Consider the following 27,743-nt stretch of genomic DNA (forward strand, 5'->3'; position numbering starts at 1 on the left):
TTACATTTCCCAAAATACTTTTATGAAACAGCGAGATGGAAGGGGGGAAACGAAACAGAGAGCAAATCTAGCCGGTAGTTCCTATTTTAGCCGCAATGGAAGGGAGGGAATCGTTTAGGGGTTGGGCAGTCCATCCCCAAGCCGTTCCGCACCCAAAAACAGCAACATTGGGTAGGGAAGGAAATGTTGAAGGAGGTCTCTGTCGCTCACACTTTCCCAGGCTCAATTGGTGATGAAACACGTTTCCCAAGGCACTGCGTCATCTGATGCTTCTGAAGCCAATAGCCACATATGGCCCACAAAACCAGGAGTCAACACTAGGCCATATCCAGGTGTTTTCAGGGAGGACCTGCCGCCTCTAGCCGAACATCCCCATGTACAACTGCTTTTCCTTTTTGTGGTAGCTGTTCAGCTGAGACTGCGTCAGCTGCAGGTAACGCTTCACGTTGGCATCTTCAATGGAGAGATTGGAAAAGAAAAACAGGAAGGGAAAGGGTTGCAAAAACCAAAGTTAAATTCGATTGTTTTTTAAAATGCCGCAATGAAAATTTGGAAGAAGTTTGATTTACAGGTGGTACTTAACCCCAGTCAAGCTGGCAAAAATTTATCATTTGCCCGATAATAAATGTTGGAAATGTAAAGAGATTGAGGGCACATTCTTTCACCTTTGGTGGACATGCCCTAGGATTAAGGCCTTCTGGGAGATGATATATAATGAAATGAAAAAGGTATTTAAATATACCTTTCAGAAGAAACCAGAGGCCTTTCTCCTGGGCATGGTCGGCCAATTGGTGCGAAGGGAGGATAGAACTTTTTAATGTATGCCACAACAGCAGCAAGAATACTCATCGCAAAGTATTGGAAGACACAAGATTTACCCACCCGGGAAGAATGGCAGACGAAGGTGATGGAATATATGGAATTGGCTGAGATGACTGGCAGAATCTGGGACCAAGGAGAAGAGTTGGTGGAAGAAGATTGGAAAAAATTTAAAGTATATCTTAAAAAATATTGTAAAATTAAGGATTGTTACAAAGATGTTGGAAAAAGAAAATTATGTGGTTTTGGTAGAAATGATATAAAGGATTAAGTAAAAATGAATTGATGAAATTGATGAATGAGAGAACGTAAAATTACAATATATTAAAACAAATTATTAAGATAAAAACAAGGTTGGAAGGATTTGCTGAAATAACAATTTGAACTAGAATACAAAAATGGGAGGTGTGAGGAGGTCAAGGAAATAAGTAAAGGAAGAAAGTTATGTAAAGGTTTAATCTGTTTTTTTTTTCTTTTTCTAAATGATTGTATTTTTTTGTATTTTTTCTGTCTTTTGTATTTTTCTTTTTTCTTTTTGTAATCCTCAAAATTCTGAATAAATATTATTATTTTTTTTAAAAAAAGAAAATTTGGAAGAAGTTGTTTTGTGGGCTGAATCCAGCTCACAAACTGTCAGGGAGGTGCTGTACGTCTGTGGTAGATGAATATGCTTTGCATGCAGAAGGTCCCAGGTTCCAGTCCTCAGTAACTCCAGGTAGGACTGGGAATGTCCGCTGCCAGAGAAACGGAAGAGTTGCTACTGCTCAGTGCAGACAATATTGAAGATGTCTGACAGTATACACAATATGGGGTCTCTTGCATTGGGGCCCACCTCTGCTAAAATGTACTTCTCTACTGTTTGTATTTTGATGATGATCAATGGTCTCTAATAAAGAAATAATTTGACTGACTGACTGACTAGGGATGTGTATTTACAGTCGTACTTTGAATCCCGAATGTGCTGGTACTCGGACGTTTTAGCTCTCGAACGCCGCAAACCTGGAAGTGAGTGTTCCGGTTTGCAAATGTTCTTTGGAACCCAATAGTTTGGCTTCGTAATGTCTTGGAAGTTGAACGGACTTCCCGAACAGATTCTGTTCGACTTCCAAGGTACGACTGTATTATAATAATTATTATTTTAGTTATTAAATGTGTATACTGCCCTATACCTGTAGATCTCAAGGCAATCCACAACATAAAATTGCAATATAAAAAACACAAAAGACATAATAAAAACAAAAACACACTACACCTTTAAGGAACATTCGAAGCACATTCTTTCCCTCAAAGAATTCTGGACACTAGTTTATTCCCTCAGGGAGTTACTATTCCAAGCAACGCTTAACAAACTACAAGGCCCAGAATTCTTTGAGGGAAAGAATGTGCTTTAAAGGTATAGTGCGTATACAGCCTCAGTATAGGCCAGCTTCTTATGTTCCAGATGCCCACACTTGCTCTAGAGATCACCAAAGTCAAAGTGACCTGTATTATGATCCTTCCAGCACCATGTTAGCCCCTCTCACCTTTGGGCTGCTTGCTGGTTGCTGCCAGTAGATGGTGCTGGGCTCTGTCGTAATCCCGCAGGTGGTAGAAAGCCACTCCAGCTCGGTATAGCGCCTTGGGGTTCTCCGGCTGCCTTTCTAGGACTTTTAGACTGTACTCTTTCACCCGCTCATAGTTCACAGGTTCCATTTGTAGGAGGCACGCTGTGGAAGAGGCACACAGCACAACATTGTTACTAGGAGGCCAGCAACAGCCTGGGATTACTCAATGGGAAGGGGTTCAGGTAGGCACTCTGTGCATGCTCAAAGGTGCTCTCACCATTAGCCAGCCTACAGCTAACAGGAGAAAAATAAATTTATGAAAACACCTTTCATTGAGAGTCAATCCAATAATAAGGGCTGGAGGTCTTGGACAAGACAGACAAATGGGAGAACGTTATCACCCAGCCAATAGGATGGGATAGCTATCATGGGATAGCCCAGTCAGTCGCTGTCATGCCATGCTTGTGGACTTCATCTGATACATGTAATAGACTCTCCCTGGCTTACCAGCAAGGTTGTTGTAGCAGTCGCTTTGGGTGCTGTGGAGTTCCTTTTCCTGTTCCGGTGTCACAAGAGGCCTCTCTGCACCAAACTCCTGCAAAGGCGAAGGCACGCTGGGATCCAGCCCTTTCACCTGCAGCAAGGCCCAGTGATAGCGGCTCACGGCAGCCCGCAAACGCCCCTCTTTGTAACAGTGGTTCCCTTCCTTCTTGAAGGCTTGGGCCTGCTGCAGCCGTTGGTCCATAGTTGCTTCCAAAGAAGCCTGTAAGAGACAGGGAGCAGAGTAATTTAAAAGATGGGCGCCAGGACTCCAGCTCCCATCAGCCTCAGCCAGTGATCAGGCATGATGGCAGCATTAGTCCATCAACAACTCCACTATCCAAGGGAATGCAGCCATCATGTTAACAACGGAATGCAGTCGACACCATGTTGTTGGTCTTAATGTTTGCAGTGATTTGACCCTCTTGACTCTGCCTTTCAACTTCCCTTGTACCAATCTCCCAGTTTCAGGGAAGTTTGGCAACTGGCCATATATTTAATGGCAATATGGTGACTGATCCAACTGGCTCAACAACAACATCACACACGGGGGCACCACTCAAGATTAATTCCAGGGTCACCCCCCCCACCCTGGCCATTTCCATGACCAACAGTTCAGGAGCACAATTATTCATCGCGTCTTGGGTTCGGTTTGGGATGCAAATGGGGCTCCGGAACGGATCCCGCTCGCATCCCGAGGTACCACTGTAATAATTTCTTATTTTATTATTTTATTATTTATATTTATTATTTTATTATTTATTATTTATGGGTTTCCCCAACCACTCTGGGCGGCTTCCAACCGAATATTTAAAAAAATACAGCACCAGACATTAAAAACTTCCCTAAACAGGGCCGCCTTCGGTTGTCTTTTAAAATAGTTGTAAATGTAAAGATTCCAGTCCTCGTGATTCTGAATGAAGGACTGCCTTCAGCAGGAACAGGTGATGCTTCCTTACAGTTAGGCTCCAGAGAGAGAGTTTCAGGCAGGGGGTATTCCGTGCCCTACCTGGGAATGCCAAGGACTGTACTTGTTACAGATAGGTAGCCGTGTTGGTCTGCCATGGTCAAAACAAAATAAAAAAATTCCTTCCAGTAGCACCTTAAAGACCAACTGAGTTAGTTCTAGGTATAAGCTTTCGTGTGCATTTCGTGTGTGTTCTGAAGAAGTGTGCATGCACACGAAAGCTCATACCAAGAACTAACTCAGTTGGTCTTTAAGGTGCTACTGGAAGGACTGTACTTGACACCTTTTTGTGTGTGCATGCAAAGCAGATGCTGTACAAATGAGCTACAACCCCCCCCCCCCAGTACCTTTGCTGCTGCGGTGGCCATTGGGATCAAAAGGAGCGGCGGCAGCAGTTTCTGGAGCCGGCCATCCCCACTTGCTGCTCTGCATGGGCTGCCACACCCCCGCCGTGACCTGGAAGCAGAGTTTAAACAGCAAAAAAATGGGAAGCAGCTTCGGGCAGCGAAATCACGTGACCGGAGTCAGCTGATTTCGGAGGCGGCGAGCGGGAGAGCCGGGGAACAACCAGCCCCCAGTATTGCTAATAGCGCAAACTGCTGGCTTTACACTGTATATACTCTTACCTGGGAGTAAGACCCATTGAACTCAGTGGGGTTTCCTTCTGAGTGGATGCGGACACGTGTGCGTACTGGAAAGCACGCAAGTCTCCTGTGTACGTAGGCAATGCAGCAAAAGTTTTGGGTCATAAAACTGTAAATTGTAGAGTTGGAAGAGACCCTGAGGGTCATCTGGTCCAACCTCCTGCAATGCAGGAATTTCAGCTAGGTGGCAAATGGCCATCCAACTTCTGCTTAAAAAACTTCCAAGGAAGGAAAGTCCCCCATCACTCCTGGGAGTCTGTTCCACTGTTGAACTGCTCTTACTGTCACACAGTTCTTCCTGATGTTTAGTCAGAATCTCATTTATTGCAACTTGAAGCCATTGGTTTGCGTCCTACCCTCCAGAGCAGGAGAAAAGCCTGCTCCATCTTCTGTGTGACAGCCCTTATTATATATTGGAAGATGGCTATCATATCTCCTCTCAGTCACCTCCTTTCCAGGCTAAACATACCCAGCTTCTTCAACCGTTCTTCATAAAGCTTGGTTTCCAAACCCTTCATCATCTTGGTTGCCCTCCTTTGCACACAGCTACTGTGGCATCATGGACCAGTTTCAGTTGATGTGGCTTTATGAGCATCTTTATAAGGAACAAAATTTTAACATTTGGGACCTTTTAGTATGGAGGGGATGTGAGCAAGTTGGGGAAGGGACATGAGAGAGGGGGATAAAATTATGCATGGTGAAGAGAAAGAGGATAGATAGAAGTTTTTCTCCCTCATAATATTAGAACATGGCTCATTCAATGAAGGCAAATGTTATGATGATTTAGGACAGCCAAAAGAAAGTGCTTCTTCATGCAGCACATAGAAGATGGAATTCGCTTCCAGAAGATATATTGATGGCTACCAAGGGGTTAGATGAATAATTGGAGACATTGGAGACTAAGGCTATCTTCTAATGTATGGAACATTGCTTCAAAAATGTTTGCATATATGAACAATAATAACAAACATTATATTCCCTTCCACCCTCCCTGGACAAATTTATAGCAATGTTCATATTTATAGCAATGTTCATACCAATGTGGAATTTCATAAATTGCCATGAACAGAAAGATTTATCTGAATGTCTGGTCAGATATAGATGTGTAATCTGAGGTGAAGCCAAATTGGATAATTTTGATGTAAAATTATATGCATTTCCTGATTATATAAACAGTGAGTGTCATATAGATGTCCTGTTTTTCCTTAGGATGTCCCTATTTTCATCAGAGAAATGTTGGAGGGTATGGAGCTATTTGACCTCTAGTTTTTAAAATGATTAATTTTAATTTTTATTTATTGTTGGAAGCAGCCCGGAGTTGGTTTGGTAATAATAATAATAATAATAATAATAATAATTTATTATACCCCGCCCATCTGGCTGGGTTTCCCCAGCCACACTGGGCAGCTTCCAAAAGAATATTAAAATACTGTGATACATCAAACATTAAAAGCTTCCCTAAAAAGGGCTGCCTTCTTCAGATGTCTTCTAAAAGTCTAGTAGTTGTTGTTCTCTTTGACATCTGGTGGGAGGGCGTTCCACAGGGAGGGCGCCACTACCGAGAAGGCCCTCTGCCTGGTTCCCTGTAACTTGGCTTCTCGCAGTGAGGGAACCGCCAGAAGGCCCTCGGTGCTGGACCTCAGTGTCCGGGTAGAACGATGGGGGTGGAGACGCTCCTTCAGGTATACTGGACCGAGGCCGTTTAGGGCTTTAAAGGTCAGCACCAACACTTTGAATTGTGCTCGGAAACGTACTGGGAGCCAATGTAGGTCTTTCAAGACCGGTGTTATATGGTCTCGGCGGCTGCTCCCAGTCACCAGTCTGGCTGCTGCGTTCTGGATTAGTTGTAGTTTCCGGGTCACCTTCAAAGGCAGCCCCACGTAGAGCGCATTGCAGTAGTCCAAGTGGGAGATAACCAGAGCATGCACCACTCTGGCGAGGCAGTCCGCAGGCAGATAGGGTCTCAGCCTGCGTACCAGATGGAGCTGGTACACAGCTGCCCTGGACACGGATTTAACCTGTGCCTCCATGGACAGCTGTGAGTCCAAAATGACTCCCAGTTACCCCATTCAGGACCAGGGAATCCTCCACACCTGCCCGCCTCCTGTCCCCCAGAAACAGTACTTCTGTCTTGTCAGGATTCAATCTCAATCTGTTAGCCGCCATCCATCTTCCAACCGCTTCCAGACACTCACACAGGACCGTCACAGCCTTCACTGGTTCTGATTTGAAAGAGAGGTAGAGCTGGGTATCATCCGCATACTGATGAACACCCAGCCCAAACCCCCTGATGATATCTCCCAGCGGCTGCATGTAGATGTTAAAAAGCATGGGGGAGAGGACAGAACCCTGAGGCACCCCACAAGTGAGAGCCCAGGGGTCTGAACACTCATCCACCACCACCACTTTCTGAATAATAATAATAATAATAATAATAATAATAATAATAGGATGTCCCTATTTTCATTGGAGAAATGTTGGAGGGTATGGGATTGTACTGCCAGTCATGCCCACTTTCTGCCACTGACATGGCTGGAACATTTGAAGATGGCATGTGGTGTCCTGCCACCAACCTGTGTAGTTTGGGCCTAATCCTTCTCTTTATTAATGAGATTACCAAATTGACCTAAGACATTGTTTTGTTTCAATTAGTTCTTGATGCACTACAGGCACATCCACAAAGCATGAAACTACCCAGCATATGTGGGAGATACCTTCAGAAATAAAGAAGCAAATGCTTGCAGGTGATGAAGTGAGAAAAAAAGAGGGAGAGTCCCCGTGTTACTGTACAGTACTGTGTGTTTTTGGTCGCACTTTGGGGCAGGGGCTAGCAACCTTCTTCAGCTGGGGGCCGGTCCACCGTTCCTCAGAGCCATAGCTGGCAACTTTCCCCTTTTCTTGCGAGGAATCCTATTCGGAATAAGGGAATTTCCCTTTAAAAAAGGGAAACGTTGACACCTATGCTCAGAGCATGTGGTGGGCCGGACTATATTTTGGGGGGGAAATATGAACGAATTCCTATGCCCCATAAATAATCCCAAGATTCATTTTAAGTAAAAGAACACGTTCTACTCATGTAAAAACACTAGGCAGGCCCCACAAATAACCCAGAGATGCATTTTAAATAAAAGGACACATTCTACTCATGTAAAAACATGCTGACTCCCGGACCGTCTGCGGGCCGGATTGAGAAGGCGATTGGGCCGGATCTGGCCCCCAGGCCTTAGTTTGCCTACCCCTGCTTTGGGGGATCAAGAGAGAAGGTGGAGTGTAAAAGATTCAATAAATAAACCTTGCTACTAGCAAGGGTTCTGTCTTTAAAGAGTTGCCAACACGTAGTAATTTAACTAGTGCAGCAGCCCCGATTTGCACGCTGCACCTAATTTCTGCCAGTTATGCAACTTTTGAAACCGTAAGAGTCGCTGCCAGGGGCAACAAGAGAAAACAACGGTTCTCTTAATGTGAGGCTTTTAAGGGCAAGATGGCGGCGCCCTCAATTTGAGGTAAAAAGAAGAGGATAAGAAGGTTCGAGAGAAGCCGCCCAATTAAAAAGCAGCTTGGACTGTTCCTAGGCAGAGTAACTTTGCGAGCTCTTATATTCTGATTGGTGAATTTCAGCCAATCAGAAAAATTCATATTCCCCTCTTGTAATACGCCCGCCCCAACGGGCGTTAGCTGCCCGCCCAAAATCTATCACCGTGCACGTAGGCGCGGGAAATCGCATGCACAGTTCAAAGCAAAAGGGGTGCTTAACAGATCGTTGGAGTAAATAAAAAAAATTAACCGAGGCCGCGTGAACTAAAGGGACCTTTTTTAACTACAGTGGGATCGAAAGAGGAGAGGGCGGGGACGCGAAGGGGCAGCAAGCGCGCATGCGCCGCAACGAAGCGCATGCGTTGTTGCGCCGCTTGCCCTCATCGACGGGCTGCTGGCTGTCCACGCCTGCGCGATGCGCCTCGCTGCCTAGCCGGCCCGTCCTCCGAGCCTGCGCGGCAGCCATTTTCGCCAGGCTGCGCTTGCGCGTTAGAAGTAGTCGAAGGCGAGGGAGCCGTGGTCGAGGGGGGAGCGCTGCTGGACGGCGCAGGCGCGGGCGCGCGCGCCGAACTCGGACTGCAGGGGTGTAGGCCTCCGCTGAGGGAAGAGCGAGCGAGCGTGAGAGCACCGCGCAGGCGCAGTCCCTCCGGAGCGCCTTTCGTTCGCTTAATTCCTCCTCCTCCTCCTCCCCCCTCCCTCCTCCTCCCCCCCCCTCATCCGCGGAGCGCGCGCGCCATGGACGTGAAGCGGCTGAAGGTGACGGAGCTGCGGGCCGAGCTCGGGCGGCGAGGCCTGGATTCGCGCGGCTTGAAAGTGGAGCTGGCCCAGCGGCTCCAGGAGGCCTTGGACGCCGAGATGTTGGCGGCCGGGCCTGAGGAGGCCGGGGCGGAGTCGGCAGCCGCGGCGGCGGCCGGGCAGAGCCTCGGCAGGCCCCGCTTGGGAGGCGGCGAAAACAACGAGGGCGGCGGCGGCGACGACGAAGAAGACGAGGAGGACGAGGAAGAGGACGAGGACGAAGAAGCGCTGCTGGCGGACGAGGAGGAGCAGCAACGGGAGGCGGCGGCGGCGAGCGGCGGGCAGGCCCAGGCCCAGTCCCAGCAGGCCGGCGAGCAGCACGAAGGCCAGGCCCAGGCTCAGCCCGGCGGCAGCGGGGTCAACGGCGCCCAGCGGCCTTCGAAGGAGGAAGGAGGCGGCGGCGGCGGCGGGGTTGGCGAGGAGGCGGCGGGAGAGGCCGCGGCCAAGGAGGGAGCCGAGCAAGAGGGTAAGGCGGGAATCGTGGCTGGTTGGGGGGGGGGCGGAGTGTAACGGTCGCTTCGCATCGCGGCTCTTGGCCGCCGGGCCAAGCTCCTGCCTCCGTTGTTGGTGGGCTGCTTCTGGTTTAGGGGACGCATCCGGCGAAGTTCTGCTCAGGAGCCTCCCCGAGCTGAAACGGGCGGACCCAGATTCAGGTGGTGTCGACGCACTCCAGCGGTGCTACTCTTGAGCAGGGCGAGCGTGGGATGCAACCCCCCAGTCCATTGATTTCAGGGGAGAAAGCCGTTCCTGAAGTGCACCATTTCGGATCAGTGAACTTAGCAGAAGTTTCAGTGGGCTTCCTCAGAGCAGGGCTGACGTCGGATGAAAGCGCACAGTAAAGCCCCGTGTCTTTATTCGTTTCTTATCAGCATCCTCATGGTTATTGATACTTATACGTTGTAGTATTAGGGTTGCATGCAACCGTGTTCTGCAAACTAGACTCATTGAAATAAATGGCCCAAGTTAGTAACGTCTATTAATTTAACTGGATCTACCCTGTGTATCACTATAGTTGGATACCACCTTGTGTTTATTCTACCTCCGTATTGCCATCATTATTACTACCTATTTGTTGAGAGGTATCTCAACCTATTTTCTGTTACCACTAATGCTGCTTTTATTTCTTGTTACCCCTGTGTTGTCATTCTTATCCTCGTTGTGAGGCATTCTGAAGGGCAGCTATGCCACAGCACATCCTGTGCATCTTTTACTTGCAATTAACTTGTGTTGGATTGGTGGTGCTAACCTGCAAATTAATGTGCATACGGATGGGATGCACAGGGCTGCAGCTTTAGTGGTGGACAAGCCCTCATTAAATCTGTGAATCTTGCTTCTGGGTAAAAAATGTATAGGATTTTGGCTGTTGAATTGTATTTTTGTGTGCACTTTACCCAGAAGTAAGCTCCCAATTAACACAATAGGATTAGCTTTTGAGTAAACATGTGTATTGTGGTAGATCTCTAATGGCCCAGTGACTTGTTATTGGTTGTAAAACAAAAGTAAAATACTCAACAGGTTTATTGTGGGCCAACAGGTAAATTCATAACTGCAGAAGATGGTGTTATCACCAATTAACTGCTGTTGTGAATAGCCAGTGTGCAATTTATATGCAGTTGACCTAGCATAGAAATGTCACAATTCTACTGCCTCACCAGGTTTTCTGTCATTATAGCTGTTTTAGTCATGGTACTTTTCTCTCTCATATATAGCCATTCCTGTATATATATCTCACTGTAATAGTAACTGAACTCCTATTTCCCTGTTGATACTTGTTTCCATCTTGTTTCTCCTCTTTCCTCCCCCTGAATTGAATATTAAATTGGAAGCTCCTCAGGGCAGGGACCTCTTTTTTGTTATACAGTAAAAATACAGTAGAAGGTGATAGAACTTAATTGTGTGTAAATTTTTTTTTGTAAGAATCCTAGTCAGTGGCAGGCAGTAAGTGGTCCATAAGAAATTAGCTCTTGTGAAGAGGTGTGCACATTAATGGCTCGGTATAAATACATAATAATCTATGTAGTGGCTAAATTGTTGTGAGTCGGGAAATATCTAATTTAAATTATGGCTGTGGTCCTAATATATTTGCTGCCCTGTCTCTTTTTCCTTTCCATAAATGGGCATTATACTTTGTCAGAGTTGGTGTAAATAAGGTTATTAAGATATGAGAGACAGTCTTGGAGGAGAGGAGTGTGAGATTGAATTAGGACAAGGGGTTCTTAATCTGTGGCCCATGGACCCCAAAGAGGGCCATGGATGAGCTGGGGGGTGGGGCTATGAACTAGGCACATAAAGAGAAGATTTTTATTTCATTTACTTCCTGTTACTTTGAGAATTGTCTTGGGGGGGGATTTCTGAGGAAGGGGTCAATAGCTTTTAGCACAGGCATCCCCAAACTCGGCCCTCCAAATGTTTTGGAACTACAATTCCCATCATCCCTGACCACTGGTCCTGTTAGCTAGGGATGATGGGAGTTGTACTCCCAAAACATCTGGAGGGCCAAGTTTGGGGCTGCCTGTTTTAGCAGGTTCTTAAAGACATCTGTGGCCCCAAAAAGGCTAAGAACCACTGGACTAGGGGGTCCTTCATTTGAATCTCCACTCAGCCATGAAGCTCAGTGCTGACCTTTAGCGGTCCACTCTCCCAATCTATCCTGCTTAACAGGGCTGTTGTAAGAAAAAAATGTTGGTTGTGTACTCTACCTTGAGCTCCTTAGAGGAGGAGTGGGATGAAAATGTTTGTGTGTGTGTGTGTGTGTGTGTGTGTGAGAGAGAGAGAGAGAGAGAGAGAGAGAGAGAGAGAGAGAGAGAGAAGCACTTGTGAGGAGTCTAAATTACTAGATTAAATTCTTAAGGGCTAGTTCCCTATGGACAGGGATCTTTTTGTTTTGTTTTGCTGGTAAGATTCTTTGTAAAGTTTCATCTATGATGGATTGTGTGTATAAATGTTAGTAATGTTGCAATTATAATTATTCAATTTTCTACAGTTGGTAGACAGGAGAGAGAGGGTTGTTTATACAATTTATCAATTTCTGAATGTTTGCCACAAGAAAGTAACTTAGCATAATAAATGCATTATAAATATATTATGCATTTTAAGTGTTCAAATCACTGAACATTAGCATTTTGTGGTTGTGATGTGAAGCTTGTATAAGGATGCCTAAAAGTTCACAGCAAAGGTGGGATTTGAACTTAGGACTCGTAAATTGTATTCTCACTGCTTTGGGCCATCAGTTTGCTAAGAAGACCTATTAAGTACACTGATGTAGTGCAGTGCCGTGGCCTTGGGCCTTGAACTAGAAGTTGCTGAAAGTGTTTTATTCAGTACTGCTGCCAAATGTGTGTTTAGGAGAAAGCACATCAGACTTCTCAGCCTCTGACTGATACTTTTACTTTCTTTTTCCTGAAATAAACTGTCCTTGATTTTTTTAAAAACCTGCTGGTATCCAAGCATAGCTATAAAAAGTATTCTCAGAATGTAAGCAGTTGCAGGTAAGCAAAGTATGTTCTCCAGGCTTATTCACATGAAATGTACTAAGGGTAATTTATGTGCATTGTTTGGTTAAGTGGTAAACACTCTGAAAAATTGGTTTGGAAAACTAGTATTTCAGATTTGTGCATGGTGATGTTTGGCTGTTATCAAGTTCATGAGACCACACAACAGATTCTCAAGAGGAAAACTTTAGTTGCTGTGCTGTCTCTAAAGGTTTGTTTTATTCTTAAGAAAGCTAGGCAGTTCGGCTAAAATCTTAAACACTTGCTAGTAAGTAAACCTCATTGACTATAGCTGGGCTTACTTCCTAGGGGAACATGCATAGGCTTAGGTTATAGCAGTTCCATGTGTGGCTCCTAAGTTGTGTGGTTGCTTATTGCTGTTTGCTAGCACTACTTTTGCTACCTGTTTATGGTTGCAAATTGAAATATGCTTTTACAAAAGGCATGTTATGGTGCATCATTGAAAGGCTATTCCGAGGTAAATGGTCTTTCTTGTGCCTATTTAGTACTATGCTGTTTCTTGATAAAGCAATTAACATATTGGGAGTAATGCTGATATTTAGCATATGCTTCATTCTCCTTAGAAATTGGAAATACATTGAACCCTGTTTTTGATGAGAAAATTGTGGGGGCGTGGGCCACTCTGAGTAGTATTTAACATGAAAGGAAGAAATAGGAATTTATCCTTAGGCACACATTACTTAATACCCTCAAGATCTACATGTGGGCTTAGGGTGTGTCACATCTTTGCCGTAAATCTGTTTTGAAGTTCGATTTGCAGTATGAAGTGTCGTCCTAGTACTTAACACATGCCTACATCAGTCTTACAGATGTGGAGGCTTTGTTCCTATCTTCTGCATCAGGCATAATGCCACTGAAAGCTTGCAGACCTTATTGATGTAGATGTAAAATAAAACGTACGCTAAAGAACTGGAGGCTTGAGAGAATCAGAAAATGTAAGACTTCTGCCCACAGACCAAAATGGAAGAATGAAGCATATCACTTTGACTTCCAGGAGCCTCACTAAATCCATGGTTAACTGTTAGCGAAAAAGGAGACACAAGGCTTGTTTATAAAGATTTCCCTTAGGTTGATCACAGGGGATTTAGGCTACCCTAGGAGTCCTAGATAAACACCTTATGTGTGTTCCATTCCAAGGTAAGAGAGGCCAGAAGGGGCTTATACATGCAAGTGTGTTTGCTTTCAACAAAATTTCTTTTGTTTTTGTGCTTGTGTTTTCTTACAGCAAATGAGGATGACGAGAAAGCAAAGCAGGCTGGACCAGACGGAGAACGCCATGGACTAAAAAGACAGCGGGATGAGAAGGACGAGCATGGCCGTGCTTACTATGAGTTCCGAGAGGAGGCATATAATAGCCGGTGAGATGTGGGTCATTTTGTCCAGAAATTCATGCTAGGTGGCCAATGAAGTTCATACAGAACACTAAACTGTGGGTTTAGTGCTTTGTGAATGAACACAAGCAAAGCATCAATTTCACACACACACACACACACACACACACACACACACACACTCATCCTCATCCTCATCCCACATGGCTGGGAGGAGGACTTGGGCAGAGTTTAGTTTCACTTTTGCAGAATTGTGGCTTAGTGTTGTGTTTGAACCAGAGGGTGGTGTCTTTGAAGCAAACTCTTGTAAGTATCAAAGTCAAACAACATAGGAACATGGACCATGAACCTGACTTGTTCTGGCTACCTAGAAATTGTTTTAATATCTGGTTTGAAAAGAATGCTAAATCAGGATGAAGGGTAAGGAGATGTGAGAACGAGGTTCCAGGGATTATCATGGTGTTTGTGGTATTGCTTTGTTTTCTTCTACATACCAGTTTTTTACTGGATGCTTTTTTAATGTGACCTTGTTGGTTGTTCCTTTATATTCAATATAGATCCAAGTCTCCGCCACCACCAGAGGAGGAGGCTAGAGAAGAGGATGATGAGAATACTGTGATCCTGGACACATGTATGTGCTTATTTTGTATGCTATATGAACTGTGTAATGACAAATTTAAATATAATTTCATAGAAAAGTCAGCTCTGCTGTAGTATAGTAAGGCTGCAACTGAAAGTTTTTGTGTTTTTTTTTATTTTGTTCATTTTTTAAAAAAAAATTAAAAGCAAGATAGCAAGCCTTGCTATAACTCTGATCAGTTTGCCAACCCTAAGTAGTATAGAACCTAAAAGACCTGGGGTTGTATTAAATGTTAGTCATACTCTGAGTAGACTCATTGAATTGAATGGACATTACTAACCTAGATTCATTATTTCAAATTCTTTTAAGTCTTTATCCCATTTCTTCCTTCACTGTATAAGGCAAGGGAGGACGCGGGTGGCGCTGTGGGTAAAACCTCAGTGCCTAGGACTTGCCGATCGTATGGTCGGCGTTTTGAATCCCCGCGGCGGGGTGAGCTCCCGTCGTTCAGTCCCAGCTCCTGCCCACCTAGCAGTTCGAAAGCACACCTAAGTGCAAGTAGATAAATAGGTACCGCTTTATAGCGGGAAGGTAAACGGCGTTTCCGTGTGCTGCGCTGGTGCCGGCTCGCCAGAGCAGCTTCGTCACGCTGGCCACGTGACCCGGAAGTGTCTCCGGACAGCGCTGGCCCCCGGCCTCTTAAGTGAGATGGGCTCACAACCCTAGAGTCGGACACGACTGGCCCGTACGGGCAGGGGTACCTTTACCTTTTACCTATAAGGCAAAGGTTGGGAGAAGCAAAAATGGGAGGAATGGAAGGTGTGGGAGAAAAGCCCTTTACAAGTGATGAATTTAGTCCTCTTACAAGAGTGATCTGTTCCTCCTCCAGTGAGGTGGCAGTCCTGGTCTCCTACCTGTTCAGATTGCTCCCAACATCTGCATGTGATTCTTAATTATCCCTGGAGGGAATGTGTTCTTCCCAACAGGGGAAAAAAATCCCTTCTACGTTCCCTACAATGTATACCTTTTCTGTAACTTAACCTGAGAGGATTTGGGCACTTCAGTGGTGATATGTTTAGGAGTTTAGAAGTCATTATGAACAAAAGGATTATCGAAAGCCTAAAAATCTGATCACTGATCCACATCCCAGGTGTCTCTTTTGAAATTATTTTGCAATGGCAGACATCACAAAAATGCATCCTGCTTTCCTTTCTTGCCCAGATACATCTGATCTCCACTTCAGAGCTACCAAGGACCGCTACGGAGGCCAGCCTCTCTTCTCCGAGAAGTTCCCTAATCTGTGGTCTGGGGCAAGAAGCACACATGGAGTGAAAAAGGGGAAGGTCTGCTTTGAGGCAAAGGTAAGGATGTTTTCTCAGGGGAACACATAATCCACGTTGAGACTTCTTGGAGCTTTCAGCAGCAAGTGTGGTCTGAGCTAGTTAGAGTGATCATTTCAACCGGCTGCAGCTTGGAGTTGTTTTTCATTGAGAATGGCATAGTGTAGCACTTGGACCCCTCCAGATCAGTATGAAGTGGACATTTAAGAGTCATTGTTAGTCATATTCAGAGTACGCTCATTAAAATTAATAGACATCACTAACCTGGGTCTATTAATTTTTGTTGTTGGATACAACTCTTACTGCACAGTTCTGTTTTTAAAGTAAGTGGAGTCTCATTTCTGTGAAGGTTGTTGAGGCGCAAGTTAACAAAGTTTATGTTGCCATTCCTTCACTTCCTATTTCTAGTTGGGCCTGCACAACAGCTTATAACGATGACAAAATTCAGGGCCAATAAATGTATATGTGTATACACAACATGTGTGTGTGTGTGTGAGAGAGAGAGAGAGAGAGAGAGAGTGTGTGTCACATGTTGGATAGGTGAATTTCATCTGCCAAGGAATTGAGGCTTGAGGTATTGTTACTAGTTTATTTTAATTTAGGTCACTTTTAGGTTGCCTAATAACAAATGTTGCCTAGGTGATCCACAGTTTTAGAACAAAAAAATATTATTGCAATAAAAGCAAAAAGCAACACAGCAATAGCTGCAAATGTGTCCTTTAAAAACACATAGTATAATCCAGTTGGTGTCATTCCAGTGATGAAAGGCATCCATTAGCAGCTGGGGGGGGCAATTTTTGGCAATTCCACTTACTCCATTCAGGCCCCCCAACCAGATTTGCTCTGGAGGACCCCAGCCCTCCAACATAAATTGGATTCCAGCCAAGGAACAGAAGAATAAAAATACAGAACACTTACCCAATCAAAGCAGAAGGCAGTAGTATAATGTGTAATCAGAACATAATGGTGAATTATAATTTCATTTCTTTTGGTTGGAGGAAGATGTTTTGTACTGCAGAAGTTGCCTTAAATGGGATCATCTGTGAGGGCCATTTTGGGTCTTCTTGGGCTGATATTTAAATAAAGATCATTGTGTTGTTTTGCAATTGGACTTGGGTGCATACAGAAACCTTTTCTACAAGCTTCCTAACATTTGTCTCAAATGGGCATTGCCCCTTGATCTGCCTTAGGTGACACAAAACCTCCCACTGAAGGAAGGGTCCACAGAGAACCAGTTGCTTCGCGTTGGATGGTCTGTTGATCTCTCTCGTTCACAGCTAGGTAAGCAGTACCTCCTTTCCGGCAGCAATGCAGCGCAACTAAGCTGGCGCCGCCTGGGGGAAGAAATCGCAGTTCTCAAGGTGAAGTCACCATAGTAAGTGTTGCTCTCTTCTAGGTGAGGATGAGTTTTCTTATGGCTACGATGGACGAGGGTTGAAGGCTGAAAATGGGCAATTCGAAGACTTTGGTCAGCCCTTTGGGGAGAATGATGTGATCGGTTGCTTTGCTGTAAGTGCAGTGAGCGAGGCCTCGGGCCGGCTCTTGAGGGGCCGCTTCGGTATCTTCGGAGTAGGCCGGGGTAGGGGAAAATGAGGTTCTGTACAGCCAAGGTGTAACTAACAACACAAAGTTAACTCCTGCTCCTTTCCTTGATGCAGTGTCGTTCAGGGGACAACCATGCACTGCATGTGCCGTCACGAGGTTTGCCTTAATGCTTCTTACTAGAACGTCCCCATAACTGGCTGTGGTGTTCAACCAGGGCAGCTAAAAGCCAGCTTTGCCTTCCATTGCTTTGTCTTCAGGAGGCTATTAGAACATGGCTTTGAAAGCATGTGACAGTGTGAGGAAGGTGTGTGTGTGCCCATTCCACAGGGACTTGCCGGTCACATGCTTGCGCATCCTGTGTTACAGAACTTTGACAGTGAAGAGGTGGAGCTGTCCTTCTCCAAGAATGGGGAGGACCTAGGTGTGGCCTTCCAGATCAACAAGGAGCTGCTCGGCGACCGAGCTCTTCTGCCGCATGTGCTGTGTAAAAACTGTGTCGTGGAGCTGAACTTCGGCCAGAAAGAGGAGCCTTTTTTCCCAGTTCCTGAGGACTTCATCTTCATCCATGCCGTCCCCGTTGAGGATCGAGTGCGCACTCCCCTGCCACCCAAAACCCCTGGAGAGTGTGAGGTAATAAAACAGACTTCCATGTTTCAGTTCCTAGAGGGGCTTCTCTTGGGTCCCAGTAATACAGTGTTGTGATTCTGCTGCTTAATCTTTTAACTCTAATGGATAATCTAGCGCTGAAGACTCTGTCTTTTACCTAATTCTGGTGAATTAGGTCATATCCACACATTCCACTTACTGTAAATCCAATTTAGCCTGCATGGCTTCCCCCAAAGAATCCTGGGAACTGTAGTTTGTTGAAGGGGGTAAGAATTGGAATTTTAAATGTATGTTGTGGATGTGACCTTAGATAGGAAGGGGATATGTATTGAAAGGGTCCAGAAAATTGTGTGTTCTAATTGCAGGGCAGGGAGGGGTAGTGGTAAGAGAGGGCCTTCTCTGTGGTTAGCCCCCTTGCGTTGAAAGGCATTTCAGAGCATAGATGAAATCTTAATGGAGCTTTGGCAACTGCTGTCTTAACAGGGACTTGCATGGCCCAACAGCACAGTTAGCACCAGTTCCCTTTCACTTTTCTAAATTTGTGGGCTTGCTTACTCTCTTCCTGCTCCCCATTCTAGGTGCTGCTTATGGTTGGGCTGCCAGGATGCGGGAAAACCCACTGGGCACAGAAGCACATCCAGGAGAATCAAGATAAGCGCTACAACGTCTTGGGAACAGGCATTGTTCTCTGCCAAATGAGGGTAAGACATTAGAGGTCACTTCCACTTTTCAGTCTGTGTATACTTCCAGAGGGTGAATCTGAGGTCTGAGCGAATTGGGTGGCGTAATTGCAGATTAAACCTTGACTTGGCCATCTTGCCTTCATAATCATCGATGTAAGCAAAAGCAAGGGTTTTTTGAACTCACTTCTCTGTAGAAGACAGACAGAGTTTTAGAGAAGACAAGAGAGGACCCACAAACAACCCAAGAATGTCAGCAGGGCAGTATGGTGGAGACACCCTGGAATACAGAATTGACCTTGAATAACATCCCTATTGTCAGTTCCTAAACTCTTAACCGTGTAAAGTAGTGGCTTGTGGTGTGTGTGACATATTTCTCATTGATTTGTTCTGTCTCCATATCTCCCCCCCCCCTTTTATCAGACAAAGGGCACTGAAGTTGAAGAGGTCCTGGACACTGCAGCTAAAGACCAACTGCTTCAGCAAGCTGCCCGTTGTGTTAGTAAACTGGTCCAGATTGCCCCCAGGACAAAGCGAAACTTCATTCTCGATCAGGTATTTTTACATAAGTGCTGAGGGGGTTTAGTTCCAAGGAGGTAGGCAATGAAGTTAGAAAATCCAAAGTATTCATACAGTCTCCACGCAAGTTGACAAACAGGATTTCTCTGATGACTGGGTACATGAGGAAGGGTCTTTGTCACAACATTTTAGTGGGCCTGTTCTTCTCCGTGTTGTTAGAGGAGAAGGCTTCACATATGGTGATGGCAGTGACATTCAGAAAAACGGTATCAGAACAGAAGAAGCTACTGGGAAGGGCAAATAAAAGCCTTCCATTAAATACATGCTTAGGACGCAGGTGGAAAACATGGGGCCCTTGAGGTGTAGTTGGGACACTCAGCTCCTAACAGCCTCAGCCAAAATGGTCGGCAGTCAGGGGTGATGAGAGTTGTGTTGGCAACATCCATTCCTCACCACTGGTTATGAGGAAGGTACTTTTACAAAAAGCAAGACAGGGCAAGGCAGGAGATGAGTTCTTAACATTTTGAGTTCTTAACATGTGGAGAGATGAATTAAACTATCACCATACTTTTAGAAGCATTTCCTGCCCCTGACCATAAAGGATGGGTTGACCACTAGAAGTCTGATTATAATTAACGACCGTAATGTTTTGGTTCATTTTCATTCCTGCTCAGCTATGGTTTCAGGGAGCCCCTTAATGACTTCTGGCCATTTCTGAGAGGAGGTGCTCTTGCTATCTTTAAGACCCGCATGTTTTCTCCCTTTTAGTGTAATGTGTACAATTCTGGACAACGGCGGAAGCTGCTCCCTTTCAAGGGTTTTGTGCGCAAGGTGATTGTGTTGGTTCCCACTGAAGAAGACTGGGAAGATAGGCTGGAGCAGAGGGAGGAAGCTGAAGGAGAAGATGTGCCTGAGTCTGTGATGCTGGAAATGAAAGGTAGCTTCTGCAAAAGGGGTCTGTGGGAACACGAGCGAAGTGGTGGTGTTGGGGCTTCAGGTTTGTTTTCCCTGTTGAAAAGAACTTTCTTCTAATGATTCTGCACTTCCTCTTCCTCCTGCTTCCCTGTGATCCCAGCCAACTTCTCTCTTCCGGAGAAATGTGATTTCATAGATGAAGTCCTGTACCAAGAGCTTGCAAAGGAGGAGGCCCAGCCCCTCGTCACCAAATACAAGGAAGAGGCCAGGAAACTGCTCCCACCCTCCGAAAAGCGGACAAACAGACGTAACAACCGCAACAAACGCAACCGCCAGAACCGCAACCGCGGCCAGGGATATGGTGAGGGTTTGCAAGTAGCAAGGGCTGCTCTCTGGAGGTACTCCTGACACTCTTCATTCGTCTTTTTGCTGAGGACAGCTGTGGGCTTCCGGTTCCCCAGGTCCCAAAGGAAATCCCGAGTCTCTCTGAGAGTAGCACTTGCCTCACTCTTGCCCCAAAGACTTCCCCAATTCCTGTTCAGCTCATTCTTGGCTCCCTGTGGGTTTAGCTCTCTCCCTTGGGAGCCTAGGGTACTTGTGAGAAGTTCTGACTATGCAGGATAATTGTAGGCACACTTAGAGGACTTGGCTGCAGCAGTTTTTTTACTAAGATTTTTACTAAGATTTATTTAGATTCATTTAAGTCACATCTGGGGGCTTGATGTCTGTTTTAGGGGTCACATTCAGACTAACCTCATGGTGCTTCCTTTGCTCGGCCATCCAGTGACCATTTTTACCAAATGATGTTGGCAGGGGCAGATGGAGGTGTTGGGAGCCCAGCAACATCTGAAGGGCCACAGATTTCCCACCCCTGTCATAAGCTTTCATCACCTCCCCCTCCCCATTATGTACCAGTCTCATTTCCCCTTCCCCCTTGATTATAAGCCTTGTTTCCACCTTCTGGAGCAACAGCCTGGGGCATCTGCTCCCTTAGTTAATTTATCATGTCTTATCTCCCACCTTTCCTTTCCAAAAGACGGCTACCAGCAGAGAAGGAGCCAGAGACAAGATTTCTCATTTGGATCACACAGCCACGAGCAATTTTGAAACACCCAAATTCCTTATTCCCTGTCAAGAGTGGTTCATCTTGAGTCGTCCCTCCCCCCCCCCCCCCCCGTCCTTTTGCATAGCTGCTTACTGGGCCCCCCACCTGTCCAGCTTCTTTCTGTCTCCCACCTCTGGCTCTATACCAGCTGATCTGTCTCCTGCTACTTAACCCTCTGCTTTGCGCTTCCACTACTTCTCCATAGCTTCTGCTCAAGCCCATAACAAAAATGTAGCTTCCACAGTAGAGCAGGCGGTCCTTTGTAGTCATTTTGGGGAAGGCTGGAAATCTTGAAAACTCTCACTGAGAGTGTTGTTGTTTTTCTTTTCGGCAGCTCAGCCCAGGCATCCAAGTATGCAGCACCCTCCCGGGCTGCTGTGTGAGTAGCCTAATGCTCTGTGGGAGGTGGGGCAAAGCATGGGGCGGTGGGGATGGGAGAAGTGGGGAGGTCACAGTTTACCTTGCTTTGGGGTAGAGGACCGGGAGGAGTTGGATTGGGGCAGTGGACAGTGATTCAAACACCATTTGCGGAGAAATAGGCACACTTAGCATAAGATGGGTCGTATTAGTTGTCAGCTTTCTAAGGGACCCGTCTATCCTTCTCCCCCCCACCATGCCCCCTTGTGAATTTAGGAAAGTGGGGTGAGGTTTGGCTGGCCAGCAAGCTGCAGGAAAACGCTTTGGCTGATCCTAATGTGTTTGTAAGTGGCAAATGTTCTCTTGCATCTTTGGCCTATGCTTCCTAGAAAAAACGAATGCACCTGAGCTGCCCCCCCAGCTGGTGGCTCAAGTCCTGCTTCTCCACACAAAAAAGAGAGAGATGCCAGGTTGACTGTTCAGCACTTCTTAATATTTTCACTTAAGCTGGCACTGCTGTCTGACACATCTTTGTTTTGTTACATTCCCCGCCCCCCCAGCTGGTGGCCAGCGCCGAGGAGGCTACAACAATCGGGCTTATGGGCAGCAGCAACAGCAGCAGCAGCAGCAGTACTGGGGGCAGCCTGGAAACAGAGGTGTAAGTATATCCCTTTGGATTTTCTTTGCCCAAGTTTGATAAGTTAGGTCTGATGCTCTTAATCAGGAAGACATAACGGGGCCACTTTCCCCCCTTCCATATTGTGAAATTTCAAGTTATTTCCTCTTAGCGACCTTTGAACCTAGGAAGCTGCCTTAGACGAGAGTCAGACCACTGATCCATCTAGCTCAATATTGTGCTACACTGACTGGCAGTGTATGGGGTTTCAGAGTCCAGCCTTATTCCAAAGATGTCCAGGATTAAACATGGGGCCTTTTGCATGCAAAGCAAATCCTCTTCCAGTTGCCCTCTGAAGCCACACTGGGCTCCTGTGGGAGGAAGGGCAATATATAAACAGAATAAAAAAATAATAAAGTAAGTGTGGCTGGCCCCGCACCTATCAGCCCTGGCCAGTGTGTCCAATAGCCAGGAATGATGGGAGTTGAAGTCTAGCAACTCCAGGAAGGCCAGAGGTTAGCCACTTTTCCTTGAACAGGCTATATGTTAAGGGGCAGTGCCAGGTATATGTCTCTGCATCTAATCTGCTCCTTCAATCCACAGGGATATCGTAACTTCTACGAGCGATACAGGGGGGACTACAATCGGTTCTACGGGCGTGATTATGAGTACAACAGATACAGAGACTACTACAGGGACTACAACCGAGAGGTAAGAGGCTGCATACCATGAGTTGTATCCAATGTTAGTCCTACGAAGAATAGACCTATTGAAATGAATGGACACGGCAAACTTAGGTCAGAGGGCCTGCTCTGACAGAAGCTAGTTGGACACAGTCTCCTGCTTTTAGAATAGTGGTTTTTGCACTTCGCTGTCTCTGCTCCTGGAGACAACTACTGCTGGAACTCTCATCTGCTTTGGTTCCAGCAGTGTTGCATCTAAAGGCCTTCCAGACCACAAAAGCTCTGGGTACAAGAAGTCTTGGTTCCAGAATTTATTAAGAGAAACTTTTGACTTTGACTAGAGTAAAGAAAGGGGTTGGAGGGTGAGAAGTAGGTAATTGATGTAGGGAACCTCAGTTCCTAATCCACCTCTGCTTTCAAAGCAACAACATGGAACTATTTAAAATCACCGCTTCAGTTCCCCACCTCTACAATAGGACTGTTTATCTTAGATTATCCATTATTTGTGTACTCCAACCTTGCCCAAACCAGGTGCCCCCCAGGGTCCAAAGCCTCTGGAGGGCACCAGTGCATTCACTCCATCAGCATGTAAATAACATGAATGGTGCCCAACCTGTTTTTTGTAGGAGATGAGAGGCCCTTTGCTCTTGAGCACACTCATACCCTACTAGCAGCATAATAACAACTCTCATTGTCCTTTTTTTTTAGTGGCAGAACTACTACCAAGACAGAGACCGATACTACAGGAACTACTATGGAGGATACCAGGGGTACCGGTGAAACCCCAACCATCTCCACCCTTCAGCCAACCAGCGAGGCTCTATTTGGGGGGGCAGGGGGGTGTCTGTCACTTCCCAAGACACAACATAATGGATGTGGGGCTGTTGGGGAAAGTGGCAGCAGGGTTGAGGGGGGCGGGAGGGGGAGGTTAAAAAAAAAAAGAAATTGTAAATTTTTTTTAAAGTTTGTTGAAAAGAATATTGTCTTATTCTATAAAAAAAACAAAAAAACATTTCAAACCTAGTTTAGACATTTGTAATCAAAACGTTTGCGCAAACAGGAGAGCAGCACTTAGCGCTGCCTGTGATTGGGCAGGAAAACATGACATCATAGAGCAGCTGGACGGGAAGGGAGGTGCAGGGCTCACATGGCAAAGGGGGAGGCGCAAATGAGGGCATGCAGGGATAAGTGGGTGGCTGTTTGGGCGGAGGGAAGGGGATGGGATACAACTTTTGGCTTCTCCTAACTCATGCAGAAAAATCGCACTTCCTGAGCATTGTCACTCTGTTTTTCCAGGCCAGGGTGGTGGCAGCATGAATGTTCTTCCTTCTAGTTGAACCAAGGAAACCTTTCCCCCTCCTGTAGCCACCAAGAGCGAACAAGAGAGGTCTTGATGTTCCTCTTTCAGAGTTCGGCCTACGTTTTCAGACAGTGAATTGCCAGGAGGCTTGTTTGACCTTGTGTCGCTCAGGCCACAGAGGCTTTTCTTGAGCTTTCTCCCTTTTCTGCAGGCGCCTCACCTTGAAATCTCAGCGGCTTGCTTATTTGTGACCCATCAGACGGAAGGAAGCGCAGGAGTTTAGTTCGCCCCGTTCCCAAGTTCTTCCCGGGTCAAAGCAAGCTGCCTTGGGTGCCCTTCCTGCACCCTCCTTCCTTTCCTCCCAAGGCTTAGTTGGCCCTCTCATCATCTCTATAGTATCTGTCCTCTTTTTTTCTTTTTCTTCTTAAGTGGAGTGGAAAGAACATTTTTCTCAGGGTTTCTGCAGGATCTTCTCATTGTTAGCACCTAACATGTATATAAGCAAAACTGCAAGCATGTAACTGTCACCTTTTGAGAAGCTTAGTGCTGAGAATACCAACTGGTTTTATACAGTCATTGTGGGGGAAGGGGGGTGTTCTGTCCTTGTGGTTTTGATAAACTGGTAGCCTGTGTAAATAGGAACATGGGGAGGGGCAAAGAGGATCTGCGCTTGTGGGGTGGGTGGGGTGACAGGTGTGTGTATATGTGTGTGTGTGTGTCCTTGAAAAATGTTGGCTTCTTGATCCTGGCCCTTTGATGAAGCTTAAATATTTTTCCAGTTCCTAGAGGCTTCTATTGATGCTTCCACTTTTCTTTTTCCTTTTTTTAACCACACTAGTGTGCCTAGTTATAATTCTTAAAGCATCCTCTTCCATGTTTGTCCAGTCGTGCAGATGGAAGAAAATCTTAGGCTTCTTGGGTCTAGTGGCTGGTGTTCTTTCCGGGATATGGGTGGGAATTTATGTGTGTTGCAGGGGGACCTATTCCCCATCCTGTGGGTTGATTTATTTTGCTTCATCGTAGGCTTTCTTCCACAGAACGATGGGGGACTTTTTACAACAGGGTGTTCTTCCTTAAGACATATTGTGTAAATGCTCCCTAGTTTCTTGGTACCACCTTTTTCCAGCTTGACTAAATTATGTCTGATTCCCAGACACAGGGATTGAAGATTTGCCTCTGTTCCTTGTGATTCACTGTTTGAAATTTTAACACTTGTTTTTCTTTTTAGATTGTTGGGTTTAAATTTATTTTGTTTTGTTTTTTGGCTACACAAGAATTCTCTTTCCAGCCTTTGCAAACGGTTCTTGTCTCCATCCCCATTAAGAATGCTCATTCCTGCATCCCAGCCTGACAGAACAGAAGTGGGGAGCCTGCCAAGTCATTTGAAAAGGGGGCTGATGTGGGGTGGGGAGGGAGTGTGGAGGGCAACAGCCACCTCCTCGCCCTCTTGCCTTTTTTCAAGTATAGGAGTTAGAGAGAAGCAGGATTCTTCTATCTCCGTGCATGTGTGTATTCAGAATGTGTGGTTGTGTGACAACTGTTTTTATAACAAAGTTAACTGGTATTTTACATGCTTCAGGCCACTAGAAAATATTCTTCCGGGGAAGAAGGGGTTGTGTGTGAGAGAGAGTGCGCACGCAGATAGTTTCATTAACTGAACACTCGCATGGGAGCATGATAGATTGATGCTGTGGAAAGTTGGTCTTGGGCGTGATTACCAGCATACAGAGTGCCAGCAGCCTTGATGAAAGCAAGAAGGTCCTCGGTCACGCCTCTCCAGGGGATCACTTCGAGAAGTTGCTGATGCTGTTCAGTGGAATAGCTTTTTGGAGCTATGGTCCTTTTAAAAAGTAGAATCTCAAAAGAATGACACACACTTGTCTTCCTGTGTGTGTTTTTGTGTGGGGGGAGGGAATGACTAAAACTGCCGCATCCTAGACCATCAGACTGAGAGATCTTAGCAACTTTAGTAGATGTCTTCTTTTTTCTGCACATTTTTGTAAAAAAAAAAAAAGGAAAGGAAAAAAAAAGAAATGGTAAAAATGACAAAAAATAGAAAAAAAAATTCAGCCTGTTTAAAATCTGTTAGTGTTTTTCATGATTGTATGTCTTAGTTGCTGTAGATGGAAAGCTCAAGCGAAACGGAGGCTGTAAATGTTTTTACGAACTGTAAAACGTTTAAGTGGCCAGTAAAAAAGGGTTTTGCCATTGAACATGTAACTGTGTGGTTGTTTACATCTGTAACTTTCTTTCCTTAACAATTCTGGCATATGTAGGTTGGAAAACTTCCATTTTTAGAATAAATAATCATTCGCTTGACTCCACATCCTTCTGTTGCTGCGCTGACTTCTTAGGTGTCGTTGTTTAATGCTTTTGGCTTGTCTGTTCTCTCTCCCTCCCCCAAAAATAAAAAACTCAAAGACCAAAGCAATTTGAGGTTCCTCTTCATTCAGGTGAAAGCATATGGATACAGTCTGTGGCAGCCTTGTGCAACCTGGTGTTCACCAGATATTTTGGAGTACTTGCAACTGCTAACCACTGACCATGATTGTTGGGGCTAATGACAGTAAAATAACAATGGGAGTGTGCAAAGTGTGAAAGGCTGTTTCGCATATCTTTTTGTGGGTGCTGTAAAATATGCCATTTGAATCCATTGGTGAAGATAGGATTTCAAAACAGCGGTTTTACACCCCAGCCCTTTGTTTAAACGAATTGAAATAGTATTTAGTGGAGCAGTTTATCAGCACAGACTGCAGTGAGGAGAGAAGCAATGTATAGTATTTAGGCTCACATAATGGGGAGGGGGGTTTGCCAGGTTGCATTAACACCAGATACTGCTCTGCCCTTTGTGTGTTAAGTCTGAGTTTCATAATCTTTTAATAAAAGTGCTTTGTCATTTTAAAGGTGGTAACAGTATGGGATAAGGAATCTGCATGTGCTCAACACCTGTTATAGACTACAGTTCTGCTTTCACTTTACAGAGGGTGAAAGTTGACTTGCACATGTTTCGACCAGCTGGTATTCAGATCTAGTTGTTTTTTAAAAGATGGTTTCCTGTGCAAACACACACACACACACACAAATACTTTATCTATGGGCTCTCAATTTTCTAAATACTTCCCCCTTCAAAGCTGTTTGGACCTTGTATCTGCAAAAAGATTTTTTTTGTTCCAAGGAGCAACAGTTGAAGAGCTAGTTGGTGACTAGCAACCTTTGGCCTCATCTAAAGGGCAATTTTGTATTACAGTACATGCTTATCTTTCTTTCTCTAGGGCCATGACCCCTAACCACCCCATCCCGTTCTACCTTTACAACAACCCTTTGAGGTAGAGCTGAGAGATGTACAAGACTCGTCTAGTTAGCTTTCTTGCAGAGGGGATCTGAACATTTTTGGGGCTGGAATAACCTTTACCAGGAGGTTCAGGCCCAATTAAGCCTGTGGTGAACTTCCTTCCCTAATTTATTTTTTAAAAAAACTTCCCATGCCAGCCTTGAAAAAATGCAAAGGACAGGAAGCACCGCATTCAAAATAGACTGTCATTTCAATAAACATTTAACAAATCAATGCTATGGAAGTTAATAATGCAGCTGGCAAGGTACACAATAAATGCGATTAAATAGCAAATTAGAGTGAAGTGGCTTTCAAGCTCGCCTGAGGCAAAAGTTCTGTGGAAGTGGAAAGCTGCCATTGCCTGTCTGAAAATTAGCCTCGAGCTCTTGTCGAGTCTTAAATCCTAACGCCGCCATATCGGATGCTGGCGCTGAGCTTGACTTAAGAAGGCCTCACGTTGCTTTGGCGGGCTCTTCAGTG

General features: G+C 45.5%; 2 protein-coding genes across 2 annotated transcripts; one reads left to right on the top strand and one right to left on the bottom strand.

Moving 5' to 3' along the window:
• On the bottom strand, window positions 1–4,528 carry TTC9C (tetratricopeptide repeat domain 9C). Its single transcript, XM_081841416.1, has 5 exons — window positions 4,497–4,528; window positions 4,218–4,326; window positions 2,871–3,126; window positions 2,343–2,525; window positions 1–453 (listed from the first exon to the last, which is right to left on the bottom strand). Exons 1-5 carry the CDS (start codon window positions 4,511–4,513, stop codon window positions 359–361), a joined length of 660 nt encoding a protein of 219 aa, XP_081697542.1. The 5' UTR covers window positions 4,514–4,528; the 3' UTR covers window positions 1–358.
• A 4,129-nt stretch (window positions 4,529–8,657) lies between these two features.
• On the top strand, window positions 8,658–26,359 carry HNRNPUL2 (heterogeneous nuclear ribonucleoprotein U like 2). The gene is made up of 14 exons (XM_081840919.1): window positions 8,658–9,309; window positions 13,581–13,713; window positions 14,244–14,317; window positions 15,488–15,627; window positions 16,797–16,887; window positions 17,003–17,115; window positions 17,518–17,781; window positions 18,336–18,458; window positions 18,861–18,992; window positions 19,725–19,893; window positions 20,032–20,232; window positions 21,894–21,991; window positions 22,553–22,660; window positions 23,341–26,359. The coding sequence occupies exons 1-14, from the start codon at window positions 8,784–8,786 to the stop codon at window positions 23,410–23,412; spliced, it is 2,244 nt and encodes a 747-aa protein (XP_081697045.1). The 5' UTR covers window positions 8,658–8,783; the 3' UTR covers window positions 23,413–26,359.
• Window positions 26,360–27,743: the final 1,384 nt, after the last annotated feature.

This window comes from Podarcis erhardii (genome assembly GCF_964252035.2).
Source record: "Podarcis erhardii genome assembly, chromosome: 15".
NCBI classification, from domain to species: Eukaryota; Metazoa; Chordata; class Lepidosauria; order Squamata; family Lacertidae; genus Podarcis; species Podarcis erhardii.

What these genes read in the sequence shown, in the direction of transcription:
- TTC9C (XM_081841416.1), bottom strand. An exon ending in TGGCCACCGCAGCAGCAAAG is followed by an intron (nt 3,127 to 4,217) that starts GTACTGGGGGGG and finishes TGTCTCTTACAG; the next exon opens with GCTTCTTTGGAAGCAACTAT. An exon ending in CTGCTACAACAACCTTGCTG is followed by an intron (nt 2,526 to 2,870) that starts GTAAGCCAGGGA and finishes CCTCTTCCACAG; the next exon opens with CGTGCCTCCTACAAATGGAA.
- HNRNPUL2 (XM_081840919.1), top strand. Translation starts at nt 8,784, where the DNA reads ATGGACGTGAAGCGGCTGAAGGTGACGGAGCTGCGGGCCGAGCTCGGG. An exon ending in AGGTCTGCTTTGAGGCAAAG is followed by an intron (nt 15,628 to 16,796) that starts GTAAGGATGTTT and finishes GATCTGCCTTAG; the next exon opens with GTGACACAAAACCTCCCACT. An exon ending in ACAGGGACTACAACCGAGAG is followed by an intron (nt 22,661 to 23,340) that starts GTAAGAGGCTGC and finishes CTTTTTTTTTAG; the next exon opens with TGGCAGAACTACTACCAAGA.